Raw genomic sequence first — 14,271 nt, forward strand, 5'->3', positions numbered from 1 at the left:
TTTTTCGAGCAGTTTCTATATAACGCCTTCTTTTGAGATGTCCTTTTATGAATAACTGTATCAACCAGAGTAATGTGGGAGGCGCGGCCTACCATAGCACTTTTATTTATTTATATTAAAATTTCTAGTTTCGCCAATATTGTCTTGGGTTCTTCCAGCTATGAACATGTCCGCTGCATTTTTTGCAGTTCCATCATTCAGGCATTCACGAATTCTAAACATTTAGATATGATTAAAAAATTTTACCAAAATGACAGCTCAGTTGTGGAGGCTTATCGTTTGTTCATCACAGAGTTGAATTCAGCCCGAAGCGATTGTATTCTTTAACACTCAAGGATTTCTTTTCTTCGACCCACATCAAGTTCCATGTCTATGCTGACAAATTACAAACTTTGGAACATTCATCAGTTTATCTCAAAGACAATGTAACTAATGTCGAATAGAATGATTGCACCCTTTGTGCGCGATAATGTGCTTATAGCTTCGGTGGACCCTTGAACTATATTTTGTTTGGAACATAAATGCCATATCTGAGCTTCAAGCTAAAATACAATACTCACTTTGAAACGTTGAATCGTTGAAGATATACATATGTATTCAATACAAAATGTTAGGTTTATTGAGGCTTGCACGTCCGTCCTTCACTCGGTAATGGAAAACTCAAGGTCACAAAAATCAAAACGGAAACTAGACATTTGTTGATTGATCGAAGAAAAAAAAGGTTCACCCAAGATCTCTATAATTTAAAATTCAGATAAATTATATTCTATAAGTCACATCAGATATTAAGATAAAGCTTGATGCGATTATTTTCCAGCATCACTTACTTTAAAAAAGTCGAAGCAAAGCAAAGTAAAAGCACTTCAGAGGGCCACAGCTCAGCACTAACTACCCTACACCGATCATTCAAATTCAGGTATTATATACGAGATAATCCAAAAGGTAGTCCGATCCGAACCATTTTCAATAGCGTTTATCGTTGAGGCAAAACACGTCACTGCAATAAATTTCATCGAAAAAATCACGGCCTATAGGTTCAACACAAGGAAACAAGACGAAAAGACGGACAGACAAGCTTAGATCGATTCAGAAAATGATTAAGAAGTGATCCTAATGCCTTTAGAGGTTCAGGCTATAACAATCCCAAGTAGTCAACTTTCGCACCCAAAATTTTTTTTTGTTTTTGAAAACAGAGGCCGTCTTACATTATATTGTACTGCTGATCGGTTTAACCGATGCCAACGAGCATCCAAAAACTTCCAATGCTTCCAATGCAAATTTGAAGCTTACAGCTTTCTTTTTACGACCAAGAGCATGTTTACTACAGACATTACATAGACAGAGAGATATATGGACGGACAGACAGACATCTTTAAATCAGTTTCCAATTTGAGGCTAATAAAGAATATATATATACCTTATGGGTTTTCTAGAGCTTCCTTCTGATAACGTTTTGACAAAGTGAACGAATCCCTCATCCTTCGGTGACGGGTATAAGAACCCGCGTATATCATAAATTTATCTTAACTGAAAGATGTTTAACGTTCGTCTCAGCGCTGCATATGAACATTTTTTTTTTTGCTTATTAATGTTGCAGTGTAAAGATATTGAAAGCAATGAATTGAGAAGATGAGGTAAAAAGAAGAGACGAAGAACATGTAAACGTATAAAAAATTTAATTATTTTTTATAGTTTTCATTTAAATGTAATTTTTATTTTAATTAAAATTCGCTGATATGGTAAACGGCAGAATCATTATTGTGTGGTGCTGTTACGAAAAAGAATATTCGGTCCAAAATTCCTTAACTTAAAAAGAATTTACTCAGAATTAAAACAACTTAAAGTAAAATTAACAAATAAAAACATTATGATGAGCTACGGTCCGCCATTAAATAGGCTGCAGCACTATACACATTCCTCATTTAAATGGGTTCCTGCCATGAAGGCCTAACCTTATGACGTCCGATGGCAGACAAGTTATTTTGACAAGCGATAACCAAAGCCCTCAAGAAATAGGACAATCCCCATTTAATGGGAGCCATACCAGTTGTGAGGTACCAGAAGTTGAAGTAGAGAATGGACGCGAGCCATTTTGTTGTTTCTCCACGAAGCTTCGGGTGAACCACAGCCGCCGCGGTATTACCCAAAAAAACCGTACCCAGTAGTCAGGTAAGAAGACATTCATCCCGATAGTCGGATGGATAGTGCATCTTCGTACCAGCGTCAATGTTACTTTTGGGCAACCTGTTCCCCGTGGATACCCATTATCTTCAAGACTTATCGTTCTAATTACAGAACCAATATAGAGCCAAACCCACACGTCCCGGAAGATCTCCAAACACTATCGTTTCTCAAGGCGAAAATTCTTCCAAGGTCGTCATAACATACAACACACCTAACTGTGCTCCGATCTTCCTAGATATCGCTAACCATCATGTGTTTGATGACCTCCATAAAAGAGAACCAAAAATGCGAAGAAAAATGCTCTCCTATCATTAGAAAAAAGCCCAACTGCTGATACATCTCTTACGCTACCAAGAGAAAACCTCATTGCCAGGTTGTAGATAACAAACCTTAAACCCTTCTTTGGCGTGCAACTCTCGAAAGCGAGAGCCTTAAATAGCAACAGTCAACGTTTATAGTGAGCACCATAAAAAAGTGAGGATATCGGTATGTCTAGGTTCACCCAAATGGATCCCATTGTTCGACTCCCCACACCGCTTTACAGTTGGTCATATAACGGGTTTTTAAAAGCGTTAAGCGTTAAGCGAAAATAATCGAAAATACAAAGACCAGACGGATAGACGGACCGCCAGACAAATGAACAGAAAATAATAAAAGGTCTGAAGTTCTTAAAAAAAATTAAAGGAAAAATTGTACTTGAAAATCTCACTTCTATTAAATCTTTGACAAGTTACTTTTTCCCTTATCCTCTCCGCTCAAGCATCTCTCTATCTCTAGCTCAAGGCAATTTCTAAGAAAGTACGACCTCATGAAAAATCAATCAACAACTACCACCTTATTCGGATTCATTTCGTTAATTAACCAAGCTTTCAATGATCGGAACCAAGCACACATATAGTATATACTAATATCACTAAACCTTTCGATGAGTTCAACCGCTGTATACTTCTAAATAAGCTGGAGGACTTAGGTATGAATAAGCTGTTTGTAAAATGGATTCGCTTCTAACCATAGTACACTCTACAGCTCCTCAAGCTCGTCATCTCGGTCAATATGTTCAAGTCGATACCACCAGCTTCATTTGCTAATATCTGGGTCCTGTTTAATCGAAAGTTGCCCTTCAATACACATATATAAATCTTATCGTGAAGAAGGCAAAAAGTGCATTGGAATTTATTAAGTACTAACCAAACGAATTACGTCATCCTTACACTACTCCTCTGATGTACAAATCGCTAGTGAGGCCTATCCTATGATGTGGGATCCACAAAACTATTTTTATTGTAAACAAACGGAATCCATTGCCCTTATGTTACTCGAATGGTGTTGGTGAGGTCCACAAAACGATCTTTGCCGTAAACACATTGAATCTAAAAGATGATTTCATTACCTCGGATCGGCAATAAGAACTTTTAACAAGAGTTGGACATTATTCTGAACCTCTTCCGAGCTCCCACCCCCCCACTACCATAATACAAAAATAAAATTTGACCCGCGAATGAAAAATGTTACCCACTCCTCTTATAGCTGATAGTTGCGAGCCGATTTCCGTTCGCGCATTAAGCTGGGCAAGAGATTGCCATGGGCTCGATCTTTAAGCGAAAAAGCGAGAAAAAAAATGCACAACATTCGATTCCATTAAAGCCATCAGTGTTAATTATCCCTGCTTAATGAAATCTTCTCCTTTTGGATATAAAAACTTATTTAATATTAATGCACAGTAAATTGCTCATACGTACCGTGTACAGTTTTCAGTCAAGGTGGAAAATAAATACAAAAGATTTACAAACATTTTTAAGCGTAGCAAATATATGAAACGAGAAGAAGAGAGAGAGAGAGAGAGAGAAAGAGAGCGATAGAGAAGGAGAGACAGAGAAATATGTATAAATGAAATAGCGATGCAAACGATGCAACAACACCTATGCATTATAATTGTGCTATTTTCCAATGTGTATGTAATAAAAGGGCGCTTATAGCTGCTGGCTGTTCTTGTTGTTGTTGTTCGGTTAATGTGTGCAAAATGCTACACAACTTGTACTGGAATACAATAAGCATATGAGAAACAAAAAAAAAAAAAAAAAGAAAACAAGAAAGGTAGAGATATGCACCAGTAACCCATAAAATACAAAACATTTGCACTTAACATAATTTATTCAATTAAAACCAAAATCAAGTAAACAATTTTTTATACCGCAAATAAAAAATGAAGAGAGAAATATACAAGTCGTTGCTTTTCACTTTGTTTTCTTCTTCTTTTTTTGTGCTTTTTTTATTTATGCTTATGGGAAAAGCGCATACACACGCAGTCACACATTTTTCCTGTATGATAAGATAATTTAGCATTTTACCGCAATACAACTGCGAGTTCAACACACACACACACACACACACACACACACACACATGTGGATGAAAACAAGCAACTGGTTTTATAAATTTGTCACAAAGAACTTATTCATAGGTATATTTAGTTTATTAATCAATTGATGACTTAAGCGGATATAGATTTTTAAATATATATATATATATATATATTTTTTTTTTACTTTTTCCTTAAAAGTTATTATTTACAAAAAGTAAATAACTTTTACAACAACTTCACGCTACTACGGCATACATAAATATGAACAATGTCGTTAAAAGCACTCTGCTCGATGCGGTGAAAATAGAATATATTTATCTTAGTAAACTATGGGGAGAAGAATGGAAAATAAACGATTCAATCGTGATGGCGTAGCGCAAAAATGAACAAATATTCTTTATGGATGGATGCAATAATAAAATGTTAAAACAAAAGTCGGAGAAAACGAAAATAAAATCAAGAATGAAAACAACAACATGAAATGATTAATGTTTATAACTCCCTACGGCTGAAGCTAACTAACATGCCTGTGCATATGAAAAATACAATTACATGCATGCATTTATAAACAAGCAGCCTGAACTATAAATATAAAAGTAGTTAAGCATAAAATGCACGCGTTTACGAAATGAAGAAACAAGAAACAAGAATTGAATAGATAAACACGTTGGATGTTCATTCGCCCCATATATACATCCCGTATATGTTGTACAATAAATGGACAAAATAATGTAAACACCTGCGATACACAAAGTATTCATTTCTCGATAAGACGTCGTAACTAGTGTTAGCTCGTGGATCAGCTGTAATTCTTTGCGAAATAGATTCGTAGAACGGGTGATCGAATGTTGTCGCATTCTTGCACCAAAAGTGTCCGCCAATTGCTTCAACGATGTTGGAAATGCAAATCGAATGCTTCTTCCCATAACCGTTCCATTGTTATTATAAATTTTATATTAATAAAGTCAACACAGGGCTTGCCCCCCATATTTGCGGGCACGGTGGTGGTCAGAAAGGATTCTAGAAAGAGATGGGTAGAGCGAGTTTCCGACTTGAAAATAGATATCGCTGCTGACAAGTTGTTCCAAAGACGGGCAGTATGTTGACATCTGGCTATTGTTTTGGCCAGGGAAGATATTTGATGACGTTCTAATACTTCTCGAATCTGAACCTAAAATAACCTTCTTAATTATGTATACGACCGCATTATTCAAATTGGAATGTGGCAATGTGTTAAGCGTAGTAGTAAGTTCATCATTCGCCATAGTCCGGCCAGTGATGTGAAGGAGAGGGCCGCTGAAGCACGTCCATTCAAATCATAGTGGCATCTCCCTCCTGCTCGACTGCAGTAAGCAAACAGTCCAGATTATAGGCTTGTTCTGGAAACCTCCTTACACAAACCCAAGCGTCTGTAGGTTCACGTTGATTTATCGATCTATATCACGTACGTCCAATCATCATGGATTCCGGTTTCAAATGCAGAGAAACGTGAGAGCGGACCTTCATTGCATTACCAAAGCAGCAAGAGGAGAACCCTCCCGTACGTATGGTCAGAAAAGGGGACTAAAAGAGTCAATAAGTGTTACCAGCAGCACGGTAATGTAAGAGAATAGTATGCGCCTTAAGATGAAATGAAGCCAAATACTCCAATCATTTTCTGAATCCATTCAAGCTTGTCTGTCCATCCGTCCATCGGTCTCTCTTGTTTTCTTGTGTTCAATCTATAGGTCGCAAATTTTTAAGATATTTTAAAGAAAGTTGGTAAACTCTGACATGTTTGAGCCCTACCACGAACGCTATTAAAGATGGTTTGGACCGAATCACTTATAGATGTGATACAGTTGCGACTCATAGATTAAAAAACTAACATCAGTTCTTTAAGGCTACTTAGGCTTGATATGGAATGGAATTGCATAATGTTACAGCACTGTGAAAAACCTATGGTCAAGCAGGATTAAATTCATTGTCCGTTTTTCCGGAACTCAATTTTCTCATGTAAGCAACTTAATGTCCGAATGTTAGCGTCCGAAAAAGCATGTGAAGCAAAACAACATTTCTGATTAATATCTGAAAAGATACGTCGGAAGAACGAAATCCAATATCTGTAGCGAGAACTGTTATATGCTTTCATAATTCCGTTTATTGGACGCTTGTCTACAATGACTTGCAACTTTTTGGTTGAAAACATAATCTACGACATGAGTGACTCAGTAAGACATTTTGCCCGGTGACTTCTGCGCGAAAAGAGGGTGGGGTGTTGGTAGTTGGATGATCGAAGTATCCGATCTACTATTGTTTGTGAAAGCTTTAAAAAAGCATAAGACACATTCTAGATGCTCCTTCTCTATGCTTTCTTTATTTTTCAATTCCTGAATACCATTTAAGTCCAATTAATGCTGTCAAGGAATGTGATGACTTACGATCATTACTACTAGATTATCTAATATTTGCAGTAGAAAGGAAGTAAAATGAAGTAAATTGCCACCAGAAGCTACCAAACACTTCATTAGTTGCAGAAATAGTGTCTTTCTCCGCTTCAGTTACTTAATCTCATACAATTTTAGCGACAATATTTTACCAAGATTGCTTCGTCTTCATTTCAACAAAACTTAATAAGTTTCGGAAAACTTTTATTTTTTTCTTTCGCCATATAAAGTAGAAAACTATGATATAATATGACTTTGGAGTGCATTTTATTACTTCTAAGAGCGCTTATGTTCTCCTCTTAAATACCTATTCAAAAAGATGGAAAAGTATAAAAATATAAAAATAAAAAAAAACCTTTAATAAAAGAAAAAACAACAGAAAATTATATTCGTCTTAAGACGAATCTTGAATACCTATTATATTCATTATCACACGCCTTAATAAAACCTTAGCAAAATATATTGTTAGCCATAAGAACACCAGCAAAAAATTTTGGACTGTTTGAAAAATTTGGGAACGATGTATGTTAAATACGTCAAATTTTATACCCTACATCACATACGCCCACATACGATCCATCTTTGATTTTACCGATCAAACTAAGCTTGTCTGTCCATCTATCTTGTTTTTTTTGTTCAATCTATTGGCCGAAATTTTTGCGATATTTTCATGAAATTTACTCCATCGACATGTTTCGATTCAGGGGCGACCACTATTGAAAATGGTTTGGATCCACCTAATTTTTCGATCACTTCCCATGGAAGTGCTCATTTTGAAAAGTCGTTACATGGATAAGTGTAGAATGCCATAGCGTGTTTTATTTTAATGGCGGACCACGGGCGACTATAATGCTTTTCGTTGTCAACTATTGTTTGTGTGCACATAGTCCAAGTTGCCTTCATTCATTTGTTAAACTAGACTTATGGCTTATAAACTAAGAGGATGTGCAGCAGATATCAGCTCACAATCTCCCTCTCTTTCTCTTGAGACTTTTGCAGGCAGAACAGCCCTCGGCAGACGGAGGATGAACAGACGAACATGGCTGAATTAACTTATTTCTGGGCTGAAAATAAAAACTTACTTTTTGCAAGAAACTTAAGTGAGTAATATATTCTACATTTTTTTTTTTTTTTTTAAATTCTTCTTACTTTGTCTTTTTCCCTGCTTTCTTAATTTCATACTTTAAAAAAGTTTATAAGTTCCTCCTCCCCATTCCAGTTATCAAATTTTTTGCTGTTGCTGCTGTTGTTGTTGTTGGTGGTGGTGGTAATGTTAGTATAGTTTTTAGTACATTTTCTTTACTATTATTTTCTGCTTCGAATACTTTCGAAGAAGTAACAAATACATATATAACTTAAGTTGGCTGCATGTGTGTTTTGTGAAACATACATATAGGCATCTGATATCCACATTTCAGTCATTTAAATCATAAATACGTTCTAGAAGATCTTGTTTTTTTGAACTTTTAGGCATGGTTTTGTTAAAATGTTCTTCAAGTATTTGCATTAATTGTTGCTTAGTGCAGGAATCTAATGATCTATTTTTTATCATTTGTATGACATAATCTTTTTTATTCAGATCTTCTGCTGCTAATTTAGGTGCTTTGCTTTTGGTGCTGGCTAATGACGAATTACTGGCTGCTCTTTTCTTGGCCGGTTCTGCATCCTCACCGAATATTTCTTCGAATTCCGATAATAATCCAGCAATAACAGCATCTTGCGATTGGGGATCGGGAAAATACTGCGAACCTAATGTTTCAAATTTTTGATCGAATGCCAAAGCCAGCAATTTACTTTGCAGATGATCTATTTCAGGGTCACTCAGCAAGCTTGGATTGTATTTCAAGCGCAATTTACGAATTAGTTTCTCACAGATTGCCACTCCTTCGTCGCTAGCATGATTCTCCAATGAATTCCAGTCCTTAAAATCCACATGCCTCACATAGGAAGTGTAAGGTAAATAAACAATTTTGAAACCATCATTCGCCAGCAAGGAATAATAAGAACCTTCTGTCGCGTCCTCGCGGGAAACGGGAACTAAAGCAACATAGCGAGGCATAGATTTACGTCTGCTCATAAATAAACATATGGCGACTTTATCTCGGGCGCGACAACGTTCCCATAATGCCCGAAAGAGTCTTTTTGATCCCAAAATGTGTCGGTCATCTGGGTACATAAAGTTGCATGGTTTGCAGTAAACAATTTTTGTGAGTTCACTTTTTGATTGAAAGCCCAAAAGCATCATGCCAGGAACGTGCAAGTTTCGAACTCGATTAACTTGTTCGTATGTTAAACGTAAGGAATGATCACCTAATCGTATCTCGTACCAAGCATTGGTTATGTTAACTGCCCGCGGATCTCCCAACTCATTAGTTTCCGGATCGATTTTACGTACAGTGTTAAGGCGTTTACGTTTCACTACAGCGTTATCGCTGCGCTGCACTAATATTTTACGCGGTTTCTTATCTTTTTGGAAATAATTAAAATATTGCGCCGAAAGAGCCAAATCAGGACCCAGAGATAATTTGAAATGTCCCAAAGAACGTCTGACGAAACTTTGTTTTAATTTACGATCAGCCAACATCTCGCGCAATTTTTCTGGAACAACGGGCACAAAACTTTCCATATCTTCATCTTTTACCAACGAAAGAAACTCTTTATAAAAGCTATTGTAATCAAATTCATCCAACATAGGTATTAATTTAAAATCCACCTCTTTATCTTTTAAATCGGCAGCTTTTTGGAAAGCTTGAGCGTAGCTATCCGAATTTGTAGGATGTGGTTGCTCCTTGTCGGTAAGATAAACAATTGTGGAATTATCGACGGCATAATAACATTTACCCACTAAATCTAAACATAAACGCAGCAGATAAGAAAAATTCGCCTCACTACCATCCTTAGCAACACCATAAGTTTGCACAAAACTTTCCGGCATAGTTTCTAAGAAACGTAAATAATGATCGACTACGCCTTTAGTAAGTTGACGTACCGGTAAAAACACAGCACAATTGTCTGGCATCTCAATATCCTCTAAACAATTCGATTCGTACGGCTGAGGACTTTCGTTGGTATTGGCAAACATCAAACCCATAACATCTTTATCATTAAACAATAATCCAGAAAGAAAAGCACTCCGTATAATGTTTAAGGCGTCTGTTAAGCGAGATGACTCTTTCGTATATAAATTAGCATCAACCACAAAAACTAAGGCTTCTCGACCAGTATAAGTAGGCTTTAAGTTGTCCTCCTCATCTTCAGAATCAGATATCGAGACTTCGTAGGCTGGATTCCAAGAAGCCATTTCAAGATGTTTTTGAAAGATGTTAAAGTTTAATATTCAAAAATTAATAATTGTGAAATGTTTTATTTATAAAATAAACTTCTTCTTCTTTCAATCTCTAATATCTTTTCTTCTTCTTTTTCTTCCGCAAATCAATAAAATTGGGAACAGATAATTCCCTTTGTTGATTAAAAAGGTAGAATGTAAACGTAAATGTACTTGTTTGAAACTTAATAAAATTGGCGATATATATATACAAATATACAATACATTCACTGTTTATATATGTTTATAGTAGGTGTATATAATGGAGAGAGAGAAGGCGTATCAAGTTATTAAGTCTAATCAAAGAATAATCTTTCCGTTTTTCTTCGTTTCCTATACTGTATAATGGATTTAAAGTGAAAAAAGCAAAGAAAAGCCACAATATGCTTTATTTTTTTATAAACGGTTTATTTATTTATTTATATGCTTTATTCATTACTACTGTTGCTTTTGTTGTTAAATTGCCAAATTGTTTGTTTATTTGTATAGAATTTCAACAGATGTTTTTTAATTATTTGTTTGTTTGTATAGAATTTCAACACATCTTTTTTATTGATTGGCAGAGAATTTGGAACAAATTCAGGACTTTTGCCGACGGCTTTGCTAATTAGCATAGACTATTACGTTGGACATATAAGCCACAAGTCTATTGGCTTAGTCCACCTCCGTTCAACATACCAAAAAAAAAAAGACTATTACTTTCGCTCTATATTGCGTTTGCTATGTAACCATAACTATAATTATCTTACGGGAAATGGTCTTTACCGTGGTACAATTTTCGACTTTTGATGTGATACATTTCGGAAATTTGTTTTCAAATGTTATATCAATATTCTCCTTCTTCTTCTACGAGCCAACAATTCCCTGTGTTGATTAAAAAAGGTTTGCTTGAACTTTAATGAAAACTTTAAAAATTTTACAACCTTTTAAGCGGGAAACTATATTCCAAGCAAAGGGCATATTAAATAAATTCTTCTTCTTTTTTAATAAAAAGAAAAATCAGTAAATAAAAAAGAAATTCCTTTTCGCTGAAGATGGCGTTTACTTCATAAGAAATCAGAGATGTATTAGCCTTAAAATGACAAGTGACAGTGCCTTATGACGTGAAGTAAATTTTTTTTATTGTAACAAAAAATTGTATTAGAAACGAATATAACCTGCGGGATTACTACAAAAAAATAAACCAAGGCAAACAACACAGGAATAATTACTATAAGTGATAGAATTGTAACGTATCCCGTTATACTAGTTGTAAATAAAAGAAGAGTATGAGTAGTAAATCGTACTTCGAAGAACCAGGCGAGGATAGTAGCAAACTTGCTAAAAAGGCAAAAGATTCACCATTTATGATTGTGGGTAAGTTTTAAGTGAAGTGACAAGAAAATGCTGTCATCGACGTCACGCTTTCATTTCTCCTTAAGTTCAAAAAACGCTTCAATGGAGGTGAAGAATGTTTCAATGTCAGATACACATGTGACCTTGACCATGAAAAGAATGTGCTTTTTTTTAATGAATTATTTTCTTATAACAATTTAGGATATTTTTGGATTAAAAAATGCTTTGTAATGATTATCTAATAAATGCCTTATTATTTAGCTAACTTGAGCACAGTAATAATTTGTTGTTAAATATGATGTAATAATTATGTTGATATACGTAATTCAAAATTTTTCAATTTTAAATGGAAAAGTTCTGAATCATGGCTACTAACGCTTAGATAAGATCAATGTGAATGGGAGCCATAAAATATTGATTTTTAATTATTATTATTATTGCGCTAAAGAAAATGTTTATCTAACGATTGCGTTTTCATTTTTTACAGGAATGGCAGGTTTTGTGGTGGCTGGTCTGATAGGTGCTTATAAATATCGACATCGTGGAACAATGAGTACAAGTGTATTTCTAATGCAATTACGTGTGGCAGCTCAGGGAACGGTCGTTGGTTGTTTAACGATCGGTTTGGCTTACGCTATGATTAACGAACATGTTCTTAAAAAATCCGATGAAAAGTAATACACTTTTTTCTTTATCGTAAATTAATTTTAAGTTGTAAAAATGTTCTCGCCCTATTACTTTATTTAAAAAGATTTTTGTTTGTTAATTATTTTTAGTTTTATTTTTTTTTCAACTTATATTCTTTTTAATTTATTTACAGTAAATTAAACAAACAGTAAATTAACAGATATATTTTTGTGCGTAAGATTAAGAGGCAAAGTTACATTACGAAATCATTCATTATAAACCTCAGTCATCTCTCCTTCCCCATGAATGTGATGTTTTCAAAACAGCCAAGCGAAACGAATAAACACATGACGCCTCACCATCAGATTACAAATGAAAACTATGTTCTCTGTGATATTTAAAATGTGTATATATATCTTTTAACTTAAATTAAAATGTACAATAGAGAGTGTGTGTGCAAATACAAATACACCTGGCACAATTTGTTGTTCACCTCCTTCTATTTAGTTCAAATTGTTGTCAGTTTTCAAAAACACATACATAAAAATGTTTGTATGTTTTCTAATAAAATGAAAAATGATTTTATTAAATATGATTTAATAGAAATTTAATAGAATGCTTCAGCACATGTATATATAATGTTGGTTGGGTTAAAAATTAGAAAAGTCATTGGCCGTTGATTACATTCGCGCAACAAAGAATGTATTCATAAGCTTGGGGAAGAAATTAAAGCAGACTCGCTGAGGACTAGCCAAAGGAGGTGCTCTCTGCGGCGCTTTGGTGACTTAATGATATTTCGCGCACTTGTACGCATTCAAGCAAGCAAAGGGTCAATATGAGCTCCTAGACATAACAGCAAATAGAAAGGGAAAGTTTATGCAACAGGTCCATGAAATACTTTTCCCTTAACATGCGACCATATAAAGAGTTTTATGCGCTAGCTTTAAATTTCGTAGAGAAATCTTTTGTGATAATCATTGGGAAGGAAGAGCACTACTCCCTAAATTTTGGGAGGTAGCTCATACCGGCCTCATTTAAGAATTCGTCAACCGCTTAGAGAACTTTTGACTCCTTTTGCTCCTATGGGATTTTATTAGTAATTGGTAGATTTGCTTATACTCCAGTCATTGCTATAAGTTGTTTGAAAGGTGCATGAGTCCCTTAAGGGCACGTGAATACTGGATTCTCTCCAACATGTACATGTACTGCCAGTGACTTGATACCTGTAGATCATGGGACTCTCTGCAAACGCTTGCCGCTAAAGCGTTTAGTTGAAAAGTATACACAAAATATATAAATAATTGTTTTTTAATATTCAAATCCCCGAAAACTTTAGCTGGTATTTCTTGCTCCTCTATCCGTAATTTTTGTAAAACCAAAACATTGATATCCGCATATGTCGTCAGGGATTTTTCTGATGTGTTAATTTCTACTAGGTTACTCTAATCGTCATCATCATCAGTATCCTCGACATCAGATATTTGATTTTTTAGCGCTTGTCTTTCCTTGTATTCGTATTTCAAAATCTTAAGAGAGTCTTCTTATAATTTCCGTACATTATTGAAGAGTTTATTTACACTTATCGATAAAGTACTTTACATTTATATTAACTTTGTCCCGACGTACGTAACGCCTAAAAGGAATACTGTAATAAACTTACTACCTTCTACTACAGTAGTTGATTCCGAGTTATCTTGTATGTGAATTTGCATGCCTCTGCGTCTCTCCTTTAGCTATTGGCAATAGTACCTTATGGAATCACTTCTTCGATATAACTATATTAAGCGAAGGGATCCAAGATATTTAGTGTTTTCTTCTTTTGCTCTTACCCTATATCCAATGAAAAACATTTCGATCGCGGAATATATTAAGTTCCAATCTAGTCGAATCGAGACAGGAATTTAATAAAAAGCCGTTAGTAAACACTAAGTTGCAGGTGACAACTCCATAGCTTGTATAAAATATCCGTTATAAAAATCTGGCACGCAGTAGCTGATATTAATCCGAGGTTC

The 14,271-nt window shown here is 35.1% G+C and overlaps 2 protein-coding genes across 2 annotated transcripts; one reads left to right on the forward strand and one right to left on the reverse strand.

Annotated features, from left to right (window-relative positions):
• Positions 1–7,214: 7,214 nt before the first annotated feature.
• Positions 7,215–10,278, reverse strand: LOC119638528 (ATP-dependent DNA helicase 2 subunit 1). The gene has a single exon (XM_038035372.1). It carries the CDS (start codon positions 10,271–10,273, stop codon positions 8,387–8,389), a length of 1,887 nt encoding a protein of 628 aa, XP_037891300.1. The 5' UTR covers positions 10,274–10,278; the 3' UTR covers positions 7,215–8,386.
• A 1,115-nt stretch (positions 10,279–11,393) lies between these two features.
• LOC119638494 (HIG1 domain family member 1A, mitochondrial) lies at positions 11,394–12,794 on the forward strand. The gene is made up of 3 exons (XM_038035303.1): positions 11,394–11,653; positions 12,120–12,306; positions 12,453–12,794. The coding sequence occupies exons 1-3, from the start codon at positions 11,566–11,568 to the stop codon at positions 12,469–12,471; spliced, it is 294 nt and encodes a 97-aa protein (XP_037891231.1). The 5' UTR covers positions 11,394–11,565; the 3' UTR covers positions 12,472–12,794.
• The last annotated feature ends 1,477 nt before the right edge of the window (positions 12,795–14,271 follow it).

The sequence above is a fragment of the Glossina fuscipes genome, unplaced genomic scaffold (assembly GCF_014805625.2).
Source record: "Glossina fuscipes isolate IAEA_lab_2018 unplaced genomic scaffold, Yale_Gfus_2 90, whole genome shotgun sequence".
In the NCBI taxonomy this organism is placed as follows: domain Eukaryota; kingdom Metazoa; phylum Arthropoda; class Insecta; order Diptera; family Glossinidae; genus Glossina; species Glossina fuscipes.

Bases quoted from the DNA above. Each gene is read 5' to 3' on its own strand.
- LOC119638528 (XM_038035372.1), bottom strand. From the start codon at position 10,273: ATGGCTTCTTGGAATCCAGCCTACGAAGTCTCGATATCTGATTCTGAA.
- LOC119638494 (XM_038035303.1), top strand. From the start codon at position 11,566: ATGAGTAGTAAATCGTACTTCGAAGAACCAGGCGAGGATAGTAGCAAA. The intron at 11,654-12,119 runs GTAAGTTTTAAG...CATTTTTTACAG, and splicing joins TTCACCATTTATGATTGTGG to GAATGGCAGGTTTTGTGGTG.